We start from the raw sequence: 16,204 nt of genomic DNA, 5'->3' as shown, positions 1-16,204 counted from the left end.
AGGAAAGCATGTCACCACAACCTGAGCCTACCCTGCCTTCAGCATCCCAGCATAGACACACATTCTTTAATTTACTTTGAAATCAGTGAAAAGGAGAAAAGCAATCTACCAGGCCTGAGTCCAGAACGTCTGCTGGCTTCCAATTCTCTTCCAGCATCTGATGCTCCCATGAAGGAAAAAGCATGGAGGGAATCACCGTCTGTGCTGAGCACACGTGTCCGCAGCCCTCTCAGAGCTTCAGGCCCAGCAAGCTGACTGCAACCAATTTCGTTACTGGTATTGGGGATGTAACACAACCAAGTGTCATGTTCCTCCTACCCCAAGGGGAGAATTAATTTGTCTGTGAGAGACCAGAGCAAGCCCCAGGGAAAGCAACTAGGAAACCTGGTACCATTCTGCATAGCTGAAACACCTAATGGGAAACTTTAGGCTTGCAGTTATGTTCTTATTTTGATCTGATGGAAAGTTCCCATTCTGTCAGACTAAGGTGTGAGCATCAAAGAGGGGGAAGCCAAGGACACTGCTGGCGAGCAGACTACAAAGCACAGCTTGGTTTTACTGCTGCTTTCTGCACAACAGTGCTCTAACTCACGCCACTGCAGCGTCAGTTGTGCAACTCCATTTGGTACCTATGGTAGCTATTACAAAAGATGAACAAGGATTAATTAGGAGAGCTGAACAGCTTCCCAGTTGCCCACAGAACCCTGAGCACAAATCAATTTGAGGATCAATGCCATCATTTCCTCTTTCTTGGCCAACATGATTACCCGGAACACCAGGTTTGGGTGTGCACAGCCCCTGCAGACTGTGTTTTTGCAGAAAAAAGCAAAATGGGTTAAAAAAAGACTAAAACACAGTATAATCTAAAAGAGCCAGTGCCTTTATTCACACCAGTTTTGAGGGTTGGTTAACAAGTCAGCCAACACATACATTTAAGTCCCCTTTGCACTAGTAGTAAACTAGACCTGCAAACTGCCAGTGTGTTACTAACCTACTTGAAGTAAAGCAATTTATGACTAGGTAGCAAGGTTCACTTATAACAGCAAGCAGAATTGTCGCCACATCTGTTACCCTGTACACTTCATTCACAAAGAACATACAAGGACAGGGACATCCCCCACTCTGCTTTTCAGACAGAAACATTCAGAGAAAAACTACTCCTAAGTATCAGCATAGAAACTATATTCATACTCATTCAATCAAGAAATCAAATCAAATACCATGAGAGATCATGAGGTTGAGAACAAATAAGCAAAAAACCCTGACTTGTGATAAATCCATAGGGTAAAGAAAATGAGGAAACATAGCTGTGGGACCTGAGTAATGGATTGGAGCAAATTTCCTCCCTCTTTGCTGAAATTCATCAGACAGATTAATTCACTGTAAATTATTTACTCAGTTATAGCCACAGGGGAACATATTTGGAGGGAGGATGGAATTCCTATGGTATTTGCAGTTTTTCATAAGTAAACCTTTGAAAGGGAATTAATTACACTGGAAACTGGAAGGAGGACGGAATCTGTTCATATACAGTCAGACATGGCACCTGACTCCTCATGCAATCTACAGATTCATTACCCAGCCTATGGGTTCAAACCTTATTTGCATGTGCATATCGAGTTACCTGGCAGAAAAATAGCCACAGACACAAAAATAAAGCAATTTTTTTTGTTGCTGCAATGAAAATTTGCCCCTACTCTGACTCTTAGTTCTCAGACTTCTCGTCCGATTAGCTCATCCCAGACTGTTATAAATTCCTTTCAGGTGGGAGAGCGGGAACCAGGATGTCAGAATTCTCTCTCCCCAACTTACCGGGTATAGTAGGAATCCACACCCAGAGCCTCCCGCACACTTGAGATGTACTGTTCCAATGCAGAGTTTGTTATTGTTTGCAGGGTCATGCTGTTGGCTTCATGGAAGTCCCCGGCATTTTCTGTCAGGCTGTCACCCAGATAATACTCATGAAACTTCAGAATTCCTGCAAGGCACCAGAATCACGTGGTCATTTCTGCAGGGCAGGAATAGTGCTGCTAGCAGCTAAGACAGTGGCACAGTCCCTAGCATTTGGCATTTCCAGTACAACTGGGGCAAAGCATTCCATGCCATGTCTCCACAGGGCGTTGCCAGCATTCTGTATTACAGCTTTGCTTTTAAATCTAGTTTTGTACTTTGTAGATGATGGGTCAAAGGTACAAAGGCAGAATAGTGCTTTTATGAGACGCGCAGAATGCATTTGCTACTGCAGCACTCTCCTATAAATTATAAAACAGATCTTTCATACAAGCACCTACCAGAATAATTCACGTTTCAATAGAAGCACATGAAAAACACCTATTAATAGCCTCTGATCACGTAAATTGAACAGACAAGGCTCAAATGCTGAACAAGAGTGTTATTACTACAGCAGAACCTCCTCATCACACAAAGATTTTTCAATTCACTCATACGCATGAAAATACATTATATACAAAGAAAGATGGATTAATGCATAGTAAAATATTAAAAGATAGTATTTCACAATGGGTAAACCAAATAAAGGACACTCACTGTTTTGTTAAGAATTCAACTATTAATGCAGATAAAATCTTCCTCTACTCAGACTGGCATATTGTTCCTGATATAATTAATTCTACAGCCTGTAATCAACAGTAAAAGGCTGCTCTGGATGCCCTGTTTGCCTTGACAGCATAAATGATTAAACCAGTTAAGAAGAGTGGAGGAATAAAGAATAAAGCAACTCCTTCTGCAGCAACAGCAGCAAATATAGAATCAGTGAAGAGGGTCTAAGGGTGCCATCTCAGTGGGACAATGAGGATCCTGGGCTGCCACTGATGCTACTTGTCTCCGTCAGCGCTAATGGACTAAGAAGAGGTCACCGTGGCTGGGCTGGAGTCACTACTCAAGAGGTCCCCAGCAAAGCTGCTCAAGTGGAACCCTTGAAGCACCACAGTCCCTCTCCTTCCCGACACCTGACAGCATCTTCAAGGAGGCAGTCACAAACCCATGTACTTGAAGAGTGCAACTGCTTTTCTACAAGAACCCAGTTTGGGCAAGGAGGAGACTGGTCGTGAAGCCTAGTGGCAAACGTTACACTTCTGAGTCATATAATTTCAGTTAGCTCAGCTTGATATTAATACTATAGAATTACTGGCATTTTATTGGGCAAGTTACAGACCTGAAGAGACAATTAGCAACTGGATGGATAGCAGGACACCACCATCTTATACTTATACATGCAACATCGCAAAAGGCCCCCAAAAAGCTTATCTTCCAATCCCTGTCATCCCATCTGAAGTCAGGCATATGTGAATGTTTGCTTCCCTTCCCAAAGCATTTTTGGTGCAATCTAAATAGTGCTTTTTATCTCTTTAGCTTTGTCATGGTGAAGGACTGCAATTATTACATTATACCCAGAAAGAACTTATGAAAATTTACAGTCATCACTTTATTAGATAATGAACAGCAGCTGTTGCAAAAACCAATGCTCTTCAAATTAATCCTCCTTGCTCCTCTGTGATAAGTGTTTCCACATTCATATGAGGAGAATTCAGAGGATCAGCCAGTTCAATGGTATATCAGGAAGCAGGGACGCCCTTCTGTTTCTGCAATTCACTTCAGTGAATAAATGTCAAAAGCTTTTGGAAGGATAAAGCACAGAAATATAATTAAAGTAGAGATTCTTATGCATAGAAGATTCTCACAGAGCCAACATACTTGGAATCTCATTACTGCTCTGCCCTGTGGGAAATATATACAGATTGGAGGCTGAAAAATGGAAATATTAAACACATGAAACATTTCCATCTCCAGGTCAACATCAAAGCCCTGAATAAGCACTTCTACGCTCTTATTGCTGTGGCTATGCCACAGTTTTCAGTCCATTCAGCTTTAAGGTACCAGACAGAAAGGATTCTTTCGTACGTTCACTCTGATCCCAGATTCATGCCTAGCTACAAATGGTACAATTCTCCCTTTGTAAGGTTTGTTCACAGGCTCTCATCTCCAAAAAGAACCTCACCTGCCCCAGGAGCCAGCAGCCAGCTGTACAGATAACCTGCAGCCAGTGAGTAGTAGAGAACAAGTCCTCTCTGGCCGTTCACTGTCTCCAGGACCTGGTCAATGGTCACTGGAGAATAGGGATCAGAGTCCTGCTGCCCAGTCTGACGTTCCACGAGCAGGTCAGCAAATGCCCTTGTTCGTCCTCTCTCTGCTACTGCCAATGCTTCATCATGGTGACCTGAAAAGACAAAAACATCTCTCAGACCTGACACCAACGTGGTTTGCAGCACAATGTGCAGGAACAGGGACAGTTGCTACCTCAGCTCAAACTAAAACCTGGGGAAGCAGGGTTACAGCACTTATTTCTGGAAAACGTAGTCTCTGCGCTGGAATACAGTCTCACAGATCATCTTGGCTGCAGGCAATACCATGACATAACATGCCACACAAAGGCAAATGAATACAGGAAGCAAGAAAGAAGATCGAAAGGTGCCTGAAACCCAAAGCAGGACAGCCTTATTTCTGTCCTGGCAAAGAAATGCTGTGCTGTGTCAGACAGAAGAGGAGTGAAGGTTGTGTCATGAACTGTCTCCCTGAAACTTCAGTTGAACTCTTGGCATGAGCTCGGAGTTCAGACTCAGCATATGATAGCATATCTTACCGAGACTGACGAGTACTCGCTGCAGGGCCTGATAAGAGGATGTCTGCAGGTCAAAGAGTGACAGCTTGTAATCTGTGCTCAGCTGCACCTCATGTCGGATGGTTTCAAACAGTGCGGAGGCCCGATACAGCTGGGACAGAAAATAGCCACAGTGACTTCCTTGCAGGCACAGCACAAAGCACTAGCTGGGAGAGCAGGAGGATCCAGGCCAACATACCCTCAGGTAGGGGAGGTCTGCCTCAGGCAGCCCCTCAGGATGGCAGCATCCCTGGCAGAGGGGAGGTGACTTCTGATGGAGCAGGAAGGCACGTGGGCCTGAGTCGGCTCAGTGCATTACCCATCCTCCCCAAGACACACCAGACATTTCCTCCCCTGAGGAGAGGAATGACCCAAAGGGCTCAGAGGACAGAAGCCCACCAACACGGGCCAGACCATGGTGTACCTGGTGCTGAGACTCTTCCAGGTTTCCACTTGCCCAGAGGGAGAGGCCGAGGCCGTGGCGGATTTTGGCTTCATCTTCTCTGCGTCCCAGCTGCTCTGCCAGCCTCAGTCCTAAAAAGGAGTCAGAGTGAGAGAGGGCCAAAGGGGAGAAGGGGCTTCGGCAGCTCAGTGGAACACTTCTGCCTCAGCAGCCTGGCCGGCTCTCGACGCAGGTGGGCCCTGGGTCTCCAGGGTTCCTGTGGCAGGCAGAGACAGCCATGGAGCTGCTAAGCGGTGGGATGCCGAGCGGGCCAGTGCCAGCACCGGGCAGCTGCTGCCAACACTTCAATTGGCACCAGCGTGAGAGGTGCCTCAGTGAGACAGACAGTTCCATGGACCAAGACCTCCCTTCACGAGGTTAAGATGCAGTCCCCTGTGACACATGTGGTAAGCCCCTACCAGGAAGTTCAACTATTAAACCTTAAAAACCACACAGGCAAACAAAATCACACTGAGCTGCCAAGCACTGCCAGAAAAGACACCTTTTGCCACATTACTGGCTCATTTCCCACCAGCTCTCCCAAGCCTTCTGGGAGACTCCGCATGGTTTATGTATGGAGCCAGAGCAGAGGGCAGGGTCCTGGTGTGAAGGACCTGGAGCTCATTTCACTTCCAGCAGCACCTTCTGTGTTGTCCCTGCTTCCAGCACACTCCAAAACTCTCGCCCCCATGAGCCCTGCTGACAACAGGGACACTTCCTCTTAGGCTCCTCGGGTTTCCCATGGACTGGGGAGCAGAGGCCCTGGCCACAACCACGCAGCTCAGCAGCAGCCAGCATTTGCAGGCTTTTCAGGAATTCTGCATCACACCAGGAGAAGGAGCTGTATTTAATTTCTTCCCTTCCAACTTAATCGAATTCCCTGAGCATACTGGAATCCTGCCAAGGTCAGTTTCAGGGAAACCAGACTAACTGATGTAATTAATCCTTCAGCTTCCAGCTTCATACACTCCAGCTACACTGCTCATCTACTCCCTCAGAGAGCCACCATGCTGAACAGATGCTGCTTGCATGCTGGAATCCCTTGCAGCAGCACAACTCAAAAGCCAGTGCTGGCCCCGGTGCTCAGCAGCAGCAGATAGCTTCTGGACACTGAGGGCTGAACCTCCCTCACCTCCCTAGCAAACATAACTTGTTTTCACTCACAGCTTAGAGGACACTCATCCACCTGGTCTCACTCCTGCTTGAACAAAGAAGGAAAAGCCAGGTGGCTATCAGCAAGGCACACATCAGTTTGAGTCCTGCTCTCAGGATCAGAGAGATCCATCATGACCCAACGTGATTTTCCCAGAGCCAGTTCCTGGTATGCAATGCTATTTATAGAGAAGGTTTAGAAGGTTTACACCTTCTAGGCTCAGGCACAAATGAGCTTTATAAAGTGACTCTGCCAGGTGCAGTCTGGATTCAAGCTCAGAGCTAGCCGAGACACTCCCAGGAAGGCACGGATTGTGCTTTGCAATGCTTTGTCCACAGGACGCCACAAAGGCTCCAACAGACACAGCGTGCTGACCATAACAGCCCGCTCGGACAGCTGCTCACACAGATGCTCAACAGTAGCTATGGATGTCTGCAAGAGCTTTTGCTCTTGCGTGTATGTCTGCAGGCTGCCCTCCTATCCCCCCACAACTACCACTACATGCTGCGGTGCATAATTCAGCCTCTTACCTTCCTGCAGGTACATCACAGCCTGAGAGTAGTTCTGCAAGGCGTGATGAGTCCTCCCCAGACTGCTGTAAGACACAGTTTTGGCTACAAGGTCGTTCATTTGTGCTGCAATGCTGAGGTGCTGCTCCTGATAAACTACTGCCCTCTCATAGGTACCCAAGGACTCATAGGTCAGGCCCAGGTTCCCATAGGCCCGGCCTTGGCAAGTGGGGTTGTTGGTCTCCTCTGCAATCTGCAGGTCTAGCTGGTGATATTGCAGGGCTGTGTCATACTCTCCCATCTGCTGGTAGACCCCACCAAGGCCGCAGGCAGCATCGCTCTCCAGAGCTCGGTCCTTCATCTCTCGAGCGATGTTCAGCTGGCGCTCCAGGCAAGAAATGGCTTGTTCGTAGTTCCCCAGCTGGCTGTGCAGGCTCCCCAGCTCCCCGTAGGCCTGGGCTTTGTTAAATGCCTCGCCCAGCTCATGTGCCACCACAAGTCTCTTCTCAAAGCACACCAGAGCCTGCTGCAAACTTCCCATAGCCCTACAAGGGAAGAAATCAACAGCATTTATTTTGCCAGTATTTTCTTGAAAGAAGATGTTTTGTCATTTCCTCTAGAGGCCAGCTCAAACCTTTCAGGCAGACAAACACTACCCCCAGGAGACATCCCCTGGCACCTTTGAATCAACCTCCTTCTTCTGCCACCTTATAAATTTCCCTTCTTCTCAGGGCAGAGCAACATCAGCTTCACTATCTGAGCCAGTAGCACAGTCCTCAGCACACAGAGGACTCTGTTACTTGCTCCTATGCCACACAGAATCATAGAACGGTTTGGCTGGAATAGACTTTAAAGACCATCTAGTTCCAACCCTCCTGCCATTGGCAGGGACACCTTCCACCAGACCAGGCTGCACATGTACAATGGCAACACAATGGCACAATCCCCGTGCACGTGTACAATGGCCACACAAGCACACCCCATCAGTAATTTACACTTGTACTTCACTGCCTGTCATTAGAATACATACGCAGTGCTCCTTACCTGTGCCCATTGCCCAAGCCCCTGTAGGCCTTTGCCTGATCTTGCATACGGTTCAAGCTTTGAGCCACAGACAGGTACTGTTCGTAATACTTTATAGCTTCCTCAAAATCTCCCAGAGACTCATAACAATCTCCCAAGTTCCCATATGCTCGGCCCCGATCCAACACAGATTCGTTTCCACTGAGCTGCTGCAGCATGGCCAGCTGCTGTTCAAAGTAGCCAATAGCTTCCTCCATGACATTCATGTTCATCTTGGTAATGCCCATGTTACCATAGACTTGGGCTTCTATGCTGGGGTCCTTCAACTTCTGCCCAAGCTCCAGCTGTTCTTCGTAACACTTGAAGGCCATGGTGTACTTCCCAAGTGACATATACACTGCAGCAAGGTGACCATGGGCTCTGCATTCACCCGGCATATCTCCCAGCTCCTGGTACACCTCCAGCTCCTGCGTGTGGTAACCTAAAGCCTTGTCACACTTCTGTACCATTCTGTATGCAGAGCCCAAGGCTGCATAAGCACTGGCTTCCAGTCTCCTGTCTTTAACATGATGGGCTAAGCTCAATTGCTGCTCATAAAATTTTATTGCACCATTTATGTCTTTTTTACAGACAAAAATATCCCCCAAGTTCCCCAGAGCTCGGAATTTGGCCTGGGAATTGTTCAGAGACTGGGCCAGGGACAACAGGTATTTTTGACACTCCTCTGCTTTGCTGAAGTCCATCAAGGCTTTGAAGGCCAGACCCAGGTTGCAATAGGCTTTGGCTTGGCTCAGCTTGTCATGAAGATCCTTTGCTAAGGCAAGATCCTGCTCGTAGTACTTAACTGCTTCCTCGTAGTTCCCAAGGCAGTAATGGGCATAGCCAAGGTTATGGCAAACTTTCCCCTCCCCTTCCATGTCCTGCAGCTCTGGGGACAAGCGCAGGTACTGCTCATAATAAGGAGCTGCCTGCACATACTCTCCTCGTGAGCAGTGGAAGTTGCCTAAATTGCTGAGGGCCCGTGCTTCACTCTGGATGTCCCGCAGCTCCCGGGCAATGTTGAGATGATTTTGGTAGTGCTGCAGAGCACGGTCATGGGCACCCAGCGCTTGATAGGCAACTGCTAAGTTCCCATGTGTAGATGCCTGAGAGGCACGGTCATTTACTTCCATAGAAATCTGCAGCTCCTGTCGATGGTACTTGACAGCCTGGTCATACATGCCAAGAGCGTTATAAGCGTTGCCCATGTTGCCATAGGCCCGGCCCTGGGCCGCGTAATCACTTAGCTCCTGAGCTATGGATAGATGCATCTTATGCAGCCGCAGTGCAGTGTCATAGTCGCCTTTCATCTGGTGAATAATTCCTAAAAAATAACAGAAACACATTCAACAAAAACAATCCTCCGTGCTAACCCTTCTGCAGCACCTTGCCATGCCAGCGTTTTCTTGCAGCCTGGCCCTCGGCAGCTCATGGCCCGGCCCCTTCCCCAGGCTCTCTACACCAGGCAACCCCATCCCTTCCCCACAGCACCCTGACGCGTCCCTGGCACAGCCGACGTGGCACAGCCCTTCTCAAATGAACTGCTTCCTCGCTCCTAACAAGCAAATCCCGGAGAAGGTTTTATATTACATATGAAGCAGACATTCAGCACAACACCTGGACAGTTTGACTTTATAAAACGCCTATTTTCTTTTTTAATTATGCTTTTGTTTTTCATCAGTGATACCTGGTGACTCCAGAGACCATACTCAACAGGCTGAGCGAGAAAGCATTTGCATTTGCTTTTCAATTTCAGTCAGATCATATTGTACTTGTTATGAGACAGAGGAACAGGAGCTCTGAATCTGCTAACGTTACAATATGTGCTTTGATTAAACTCTGTGCTAATAATACACGTGCCTCCTTTGCAAACACTCGTGAACAGGTCTGGAGATCCAGGAGCCACTGAGGGAGGCACTGCAAACACAGATCCTGCAGATTTGTCACAGTTACTTGATACCTGAAGACAACTTCAGCTCTTTCCCCGGCCCTAAAAGAAAACAGTTTCCAATTTCCATCTCCATATCACAACGAACGTGTCGAGGGGGAAGAGATACAGACGGTGAGGAGGCAGCTGCCTTCCCCAGTCACCGGCAAGCACAGCATGCTGTGATCAGGCCCTGTGCATCAGCCTCCTCTCGGTATGTACTTTTAAAAGAGAAATTTGGAGACAGAAGCTTTCCAAGTAAGCCTGGAACATGAAGGCTAAAATTTGCTTTCCTGAGGTAATTTGGACCTCATAGATTCATTTTTTAAACTCATGTAGGATTGAAAATCCAAGTTGAATTACATCAGCATGAAGCATTCCGGCTGGATTACCTGTACTTCTAGCAAAGCAAGTCATTCAAAAATTCTCCTCACTTTCCTATTAACGTGAGGCTTCAGGAGAAGGCAATTTAGAAAACACGAGCAGAACAAAACAGGATCAAACCAGCAAACGCTTGGCCGCTGCTGACTGTTTGTTTCTCCTCCCCTGCACTGCAATCGCGCTCAAAGCTAGAGCTCATGGCAGGAGGGTCTGGCTCCTTGGTGTTTTAGTCCAGCTCCTGGCCAAATCCTTCCTCAGCTCCAACAAGCCTGTGGCTCTAACTGATCAGCACTAGCTATTGCATCTCCAGCTGATGCATGCTGATGTTTCCCTCCAGTATGACAGGGGAAGGTGGTGGCAGCAAGGATGGGATGAAGTAAGCTAATTGATCCCACACAAGTATTTTGACCCTCCATCTCCTATCTGGAGACATGGCCAGTGCTGGGACTCAGGGGACAGCCATGCTGTCATGCACAGCACAGCGCTCACGGGAAAGGCCACCGATTTCTACAGAAAAAACACAAAATAATTACAAGGGGTGGAATTGGATTGGACACAAAGCTATGTTAACTTAGAAACTGCAAAAAACAGTCACTGTGAACGCGTCCCATTGCTTCAGAAACTAGAAAGATGAAATTATCTAAATCTCTCCCCTGGAAATGACAAGAGGTGTCCGAGCTGGAAGCTGGCAGAACCAGCGCTGCCCCAAGGAGCCTGTGCTCCCAGCCCTGTCTGCCGAATGCTGTGTCCCTCCCAGCCAGCACCTCAGGGTGCCTCGGCTCCAGTGTGGGCAGCCAGGCCCTGCCCACTGAGATGCAACGCAGAGGGCCTCACCTGTGAGAAAGGTGAAAACATGTCAATCTTTTCCTAATCTCTTACTGCTGAACGGACAGACTCCTCAAGGGGACAAGACGTGCCATTCCTCTCCACCAGCACCACTCTCCACCTCCTCTGAGGAATCAGGTGGGGGAAAGCACTCAGCTTGAAGTGCCCGTAAAAGAGAGAGAGGACAGAAAACACGTTAAAAGCAAATTTGAGTTCAGCTGACTGCCTAGATAATTTGTTCTTTGATGAGATTCCTCTTAATTAAAAGTCAGAAAGCAGAAAAGAGGACAAACTTATTAAAAATTTTTAGTGGTGACTTTGGCATGAAGGAAGTGAGTGCTACTCAAGATGTACTGATGAAACCCAGTTAAGAAGCACTGCTGACACAGAGAAGTACAGGATTATTATGGAGGAACGATTGGACGGCCTTATGTACCAGAGCAACAAGAATAGGGTGATGAAAATCAGCAGTAAACTACGCAAAGACATGCACTTCGAGACTGCAAGGGTGGGGAGTCATCATCTGGAGAGAAGAGAAGGAGCTATCCAGAGAATTGATGTATTTCCAGTGAAGAAAGACAAATGCCATTCCTGTTGGATGCAGAAGAGTTCATCAATTTATAGACCAATGCTGGCATAACCACAGAGGGGCATCAACCCTAGAAATTCTTTTCACTGTCAGAGTGTCAAGGCTCCAGCACAGCCCTACAGAAGACTAGTGAAGCAAACAAAACATTACTGTTAAAATGGTGCGTGGTTAGTTTATGAATCACCATATTTGTATTACATGGCATGTGCAATAACAGGAGACTGGATTCAATGCTGCAGGAGGCATCTTCCACTTCCCTCAGTTTAACCATTGATTCCTCTGGTAACTCTGAGCTCCTACGGCTTTTCTGGGAGAGTGACTGAGGCCAGCAACAACCATTCATGGGTCAAAGAATTACACTGGGAACATGGACATCCCTTATTGTTGGAGCATACGCTGCCTCAAAAACACATTGTTTGCCTCCGTGAGTTGCCGCTTGCGCTGCCATGGTGCTGCACAGCATGCAGACCGTTTGCTCTTGGGCAATCCTCCCAAAAATGCTATCACCAAGTCATGATATCACCAATAACATCCCAAGCAGAAGTGGCTGCTGCAGGATGTGAATGAACTCATCAGCAAGTCTCTCTATAAAAGCATAGATCGTTTCCTTATGTTTCATTAATCCCAAGTGTGTCATGCTGAAAATTAAAGCATAGCCTTACTTCTCAAGGAACAGAGTAGGAAAAATGTCAGCAGGACACTGCCAGGAGCTACCAGCCACAACTTGCAGGTGCTGACAGGCTGAAATAAAGAGTAACAGGACAGGCATAAGGAGAACTGGCTGGAAGGTCAGACACCAGAAGGAACTCAGAATAGCATGGAGACCTTTCCCACCATATGCCTGGAAACACCCACGCACGCACCCACATCTTGCAGAGAGACTACAGTCTCTCAGAGGGACACAGTCTGCCAGAGATGCACGGCTACCACAGACTAGCTGCTAATCCCTGCTGAGCCTTGCAGCCCAAGGGCCTGGAAACAAGAGCAACCACCTAGTTCACTCCTCTGCTTTGTTGTTGCTACTCAGTGGGTTCCCATCATCCCTTCTGTACAAGCTGCCACCCCTGCCCTAATTTCCAAGCATCCTGCTCTGTCTCCCTCCCATCAAACGGCAACTGTGTTTTCCCATCCTCAGTCTATCCTCAGCTATACACTTAACAAAATTAAGCCAGAGACAACCTTGGCCCTGGACTGCAGACATGCGGCTTGGTTTGAGGGGAAGCTGACTCAACACCTTGCTACTAGTTTCATAGATGTTTTATCTGCGAGCCATGTCAAGCATAAGCTGTTTCACATTCTTTCCCATGTCCTGCACAACACAAGCTCCTCAGCTGCAATCTTTGGCAACAAAACAACTGCAAGAAACAGACCAGATGCCTCTTCGGAAACAGAGAGGCTCATTTTGGGCTGCAAGGGATTCTGCTCATCTGCAACATGCAATAATTACTTTATTTAATATCCATCTCCCCAAATCTAGATCAGTTTCCAAGCTGGTATCTTAGAAACCAAGATGTTTTCTAACCCAGCAAGGTCTAGCCTGTGACTTGGTGCTTCTGTTGTCCACATGGCACTGAGATGGGAAAATTTAGGCTGAGAAAAACATCTGCAAAGCTGCCTGCCTGCAAGAGGTGTCAGAACAATGTGGAATGCAAGTTCCTGCTTTTAGCACCTAGTACATTAAAATCATATTAAGAGATAATGTCAGGAGCTTGGCATGAAATCCATACTTTAGCTTACTATTTCTCCAAAATAGTCCAAAAAAATCCTTCTAAATAGCTGTTGTACTAGTGTATCTATTAGCCATTACAGTCCTCAGGCCAGATCACTGCTCCATGCACAAGATGTTCGATCAGGCTGAGGTTCCTCTGGCCACCCCTGGATCACCAGCCTGAAGATGTGAATCCTACTCCTGTCACAAATTCCTCTCCTTATTTTTCCATCTCAGCCCTCTTACACTCCTTAGATCAACATCTCTGGTAGCACTAGAGATTTTTTTGGCAAATACTCAGCTGAATTGACAGAGAAGGAAAAATCTTTGGTATCCAAGGTCATTTAGGAGGCCCTAGTGAGCAGATAGGATGTCACAGCTCAGCCTCAAAGATTAAGCACCCTGAAGAAACTCCACTTCACTGAGAGGAACAAGAAAAGTCAGTCCACAGTGGTCACCATTAAAATCCCACTGACAACTCAGACACTGGTCCACAAGAGTCGTAGATGAAAGACGAGGATGCTAGTGAGAAGTCCTATGCTCACTGTAATTACCTCTCTCCCTCAACATGGAGGAACTCACAATGGAGAAATAGTGTCGGTGATGCTGACGCAACCCAGACTCTCTCCCACTGCTGCTTCATACTAAACTTGAGGACAGATAAGAAAAGGAATATCTGGGGCTGGAGATAATAGGAATTCCTGTCCCAGGACACCAACCTGTCCTGCATGAAGGAGAAGGAAAGTGGGAAAAGAAGATGGCAAGTCAGACACAAAGCATGGCTTTGAAAGGCAAATGGCAGCCAGAGAAGTAAAACTCACACTAGAAGTCAGGGCAACTGGTTACTGAAACAGCCAGTGCTCCCACTCTCTGGAGAGGCTATGGATGAAGTTTCACCCTGGACGGAGTTTCACCCTGGATAGTATGTCCACCAAAATGTCTGCTCTCTGTCACAAGCCCCACTCAAGCAAATTCCCAGAATTTCATCTAAATAATGAAGCTTGCTCTTGGGCAAAGAGGAACCTGGTAAGAGATCCCACACAGCACCTCCTGGTATGCTTCCACCATTTGCCAGGGGTAATTACAAAGGACGGCCCAGGAAGGAAAAGTTCTGACTCAGCCTCCAAAATCATCACCTACCAAATATATTCTCTCTTTGTGCATTCCTCAATAGACAAAAATGAGGTTCGTAGATGGATGGGAGGTGAAGCCTTCACAGTTCTAAATGTTTTAGTCAGCCTCTTTACTGCCAAGAAAGGAGAAAAACAGTGAGCAAATGTTTACCAGGAGATACCCAGGACAAAACCAAGTAGCATAACAGAGAACAAAGCTATGCTCTCCTCACCCATGGAGCCTACCATCTCACCTTAGTTTGCTCAAGTTGTCACCTATCTGTTGTGGCACTTAAGGAAGAAGGATCCAGAAATACACTGTCACTTCAAAACATCGCATTCTGACTCATTCTTACAGCTATAATTACTGACTTCAAAGTAAAAGATAAGTCTTCTGGTCAGGCAGCTAGACTACATTCTGGAATAGCACACGAAAGATACAGCAGAACAGACTCAAGACAAGAACCCAGCAGACATGAGGGGAGATGGCCAGAGACAGCCTTTACTGCCTTACATAAAGCACCAAAAATGGCACAAATTACATTAATTCACAAGTTTTCTTTCTTTAATGATGAACACAGTTAGAACTGGGTAGAAACCTGTATACAATATCAGCAAAATAATCGTAAAACTTACATTCTGCCTATGCAAATCACCTATTTTTCCACTTCAGGCAACAACTCAGTAAGATGAAAGAAGTGTCAGATGAACTTTGGAACAGTTTTTGCTGGAGCCCAGCAGGCGGTTACAGCAGAAGACAAAGAGACCTCCAGTCTCCCACCAGCATTAACCAGTGCAGAACAAACCTCTGCATCGTGGTGGTGTCACAGTTGCCTCCAGCTGAGACTGAGGTAACATCGCTCTTGACTGAACCTGCTCTTTCAGAATGAAATATGAACATCCTGAAAGTTGAAACAGAGCAAAAGTGGTTCTGAAGCTCACCCATGTGGTGGGAGAACCATGTCCCAGCCCCCTCCTTGGGGTGGACAGGAGAGCCTAACAGCATCCACTGTTTGAGGCATTCTCTGCTGCAATGTAGCTGGCTGGATGAGCATGCCTGTGAGCAGTCAGAGATGAAGGAAAGGGGTCTTGGGCGAGTTAGCTAGTCCTTCAGCAATCGAGGAAGAGATGGTCAAATGTATCCACCATTTTTTGACCCTAATTGCAAAAATGTTTCAAGAGAAAACATCTGGCACCTTTGGACAACGCGTCAAGCACGTGAAGATAAGCACAGAAGTTCTCTTGTAACTGCAAAGAGATGCTAAGCACCAAGGGAGAGACTTCAAATTGTGGTTTATTAATAATCTGAAGTGTCCGCTCTCTATTGCAATGGGAACCTTTAAGAGCTGCAGAGGCTGAAAAGCCAGCTCTCTACATGGAGCCTTGGCATTTGGAAACACCATCTGCTCTGTAAAGGTTCACAATCTGAAACTTCTGGTTAAACTCCACATCTCCTTGCTGTGAAGGGCTTGATAACTTCTGACTTGCCCTCAGTCCATTACCTTCTGCTTACTGAGTCACAGAGCACTTTACATCTCCCTGCAGAGCACTACAGCAGCTGGGCTATGTTATATTCCGTGTGTGTCTTGCTCAGCATTAGACAGTACACTGAAGAGAGCTTTCCATCTAAATCCATGAAACGCAAACAGAAAATGTCTGTTGCTTCAGCAAAGAGGCCAACTCTAACATTCTGGCTTGGAAACACACATTTAGATAAATTTTTTTGCCTGTCAGCCTGGTTATTTTGATGAGGTTTTGTTTTGCATGTGGATTAGATGAAAGAGACAATTAAGATGACTTTTAAATTGGTACTGGATG

General features: G+C 46.9%; 1 protein-coding gene across 1 annotated transcript in view; it reads right to left on the bottom strand.

Annotated features, from left to right (window-relative positions):
• TTC28 (tetratricopeptide repeat domain 28) overlaps positions 1–16,204 on the bottom strand; it is a gene marked incomplete at its 5' end in the record, with an annotated part of 76,198 nt that overhangs the window by 30,788 nt on the left and 29,206 nt on the right. The window contains 6 exon segments of the mRNA XM_009705575.1: positions 1,813–1,978; positions 4,019–4,237; positions 4,661–4,790; positions 5,103–5,212; positions 6,804–7,327; positions 7,827–9,168. Coding sequence (XP_009703877.1) covers positions 1,813–1,978; positions 4,019–4,237; positions 4,661–4,790; positions 5,103–5,212; positions 6,804–7,327; positions 7,827–9,168 — 2,491 coding nt within the window.

The sequence above is a fragment of the Cariama cristata genome, unplaced genomic scaffold (assembly GCF_000690535.1).
Source record: "Cariama cristata isolate BGI_N322 unplaced genomic scaffold, ASM69053v1 scaffold6058, whole genome shotgun sequence".
In the NCBI taxonomy this organism is placed as follows: Eukaryota; Metazoa; Chordata; class Aves; order Cariamiformes; family Cariamidae; genus Cariama; species Cariama cristata.
Note: the sequence above shows the minus strand (reverse complement) of the source record. Positions and strands in the feature narration are given on the sequence as shown.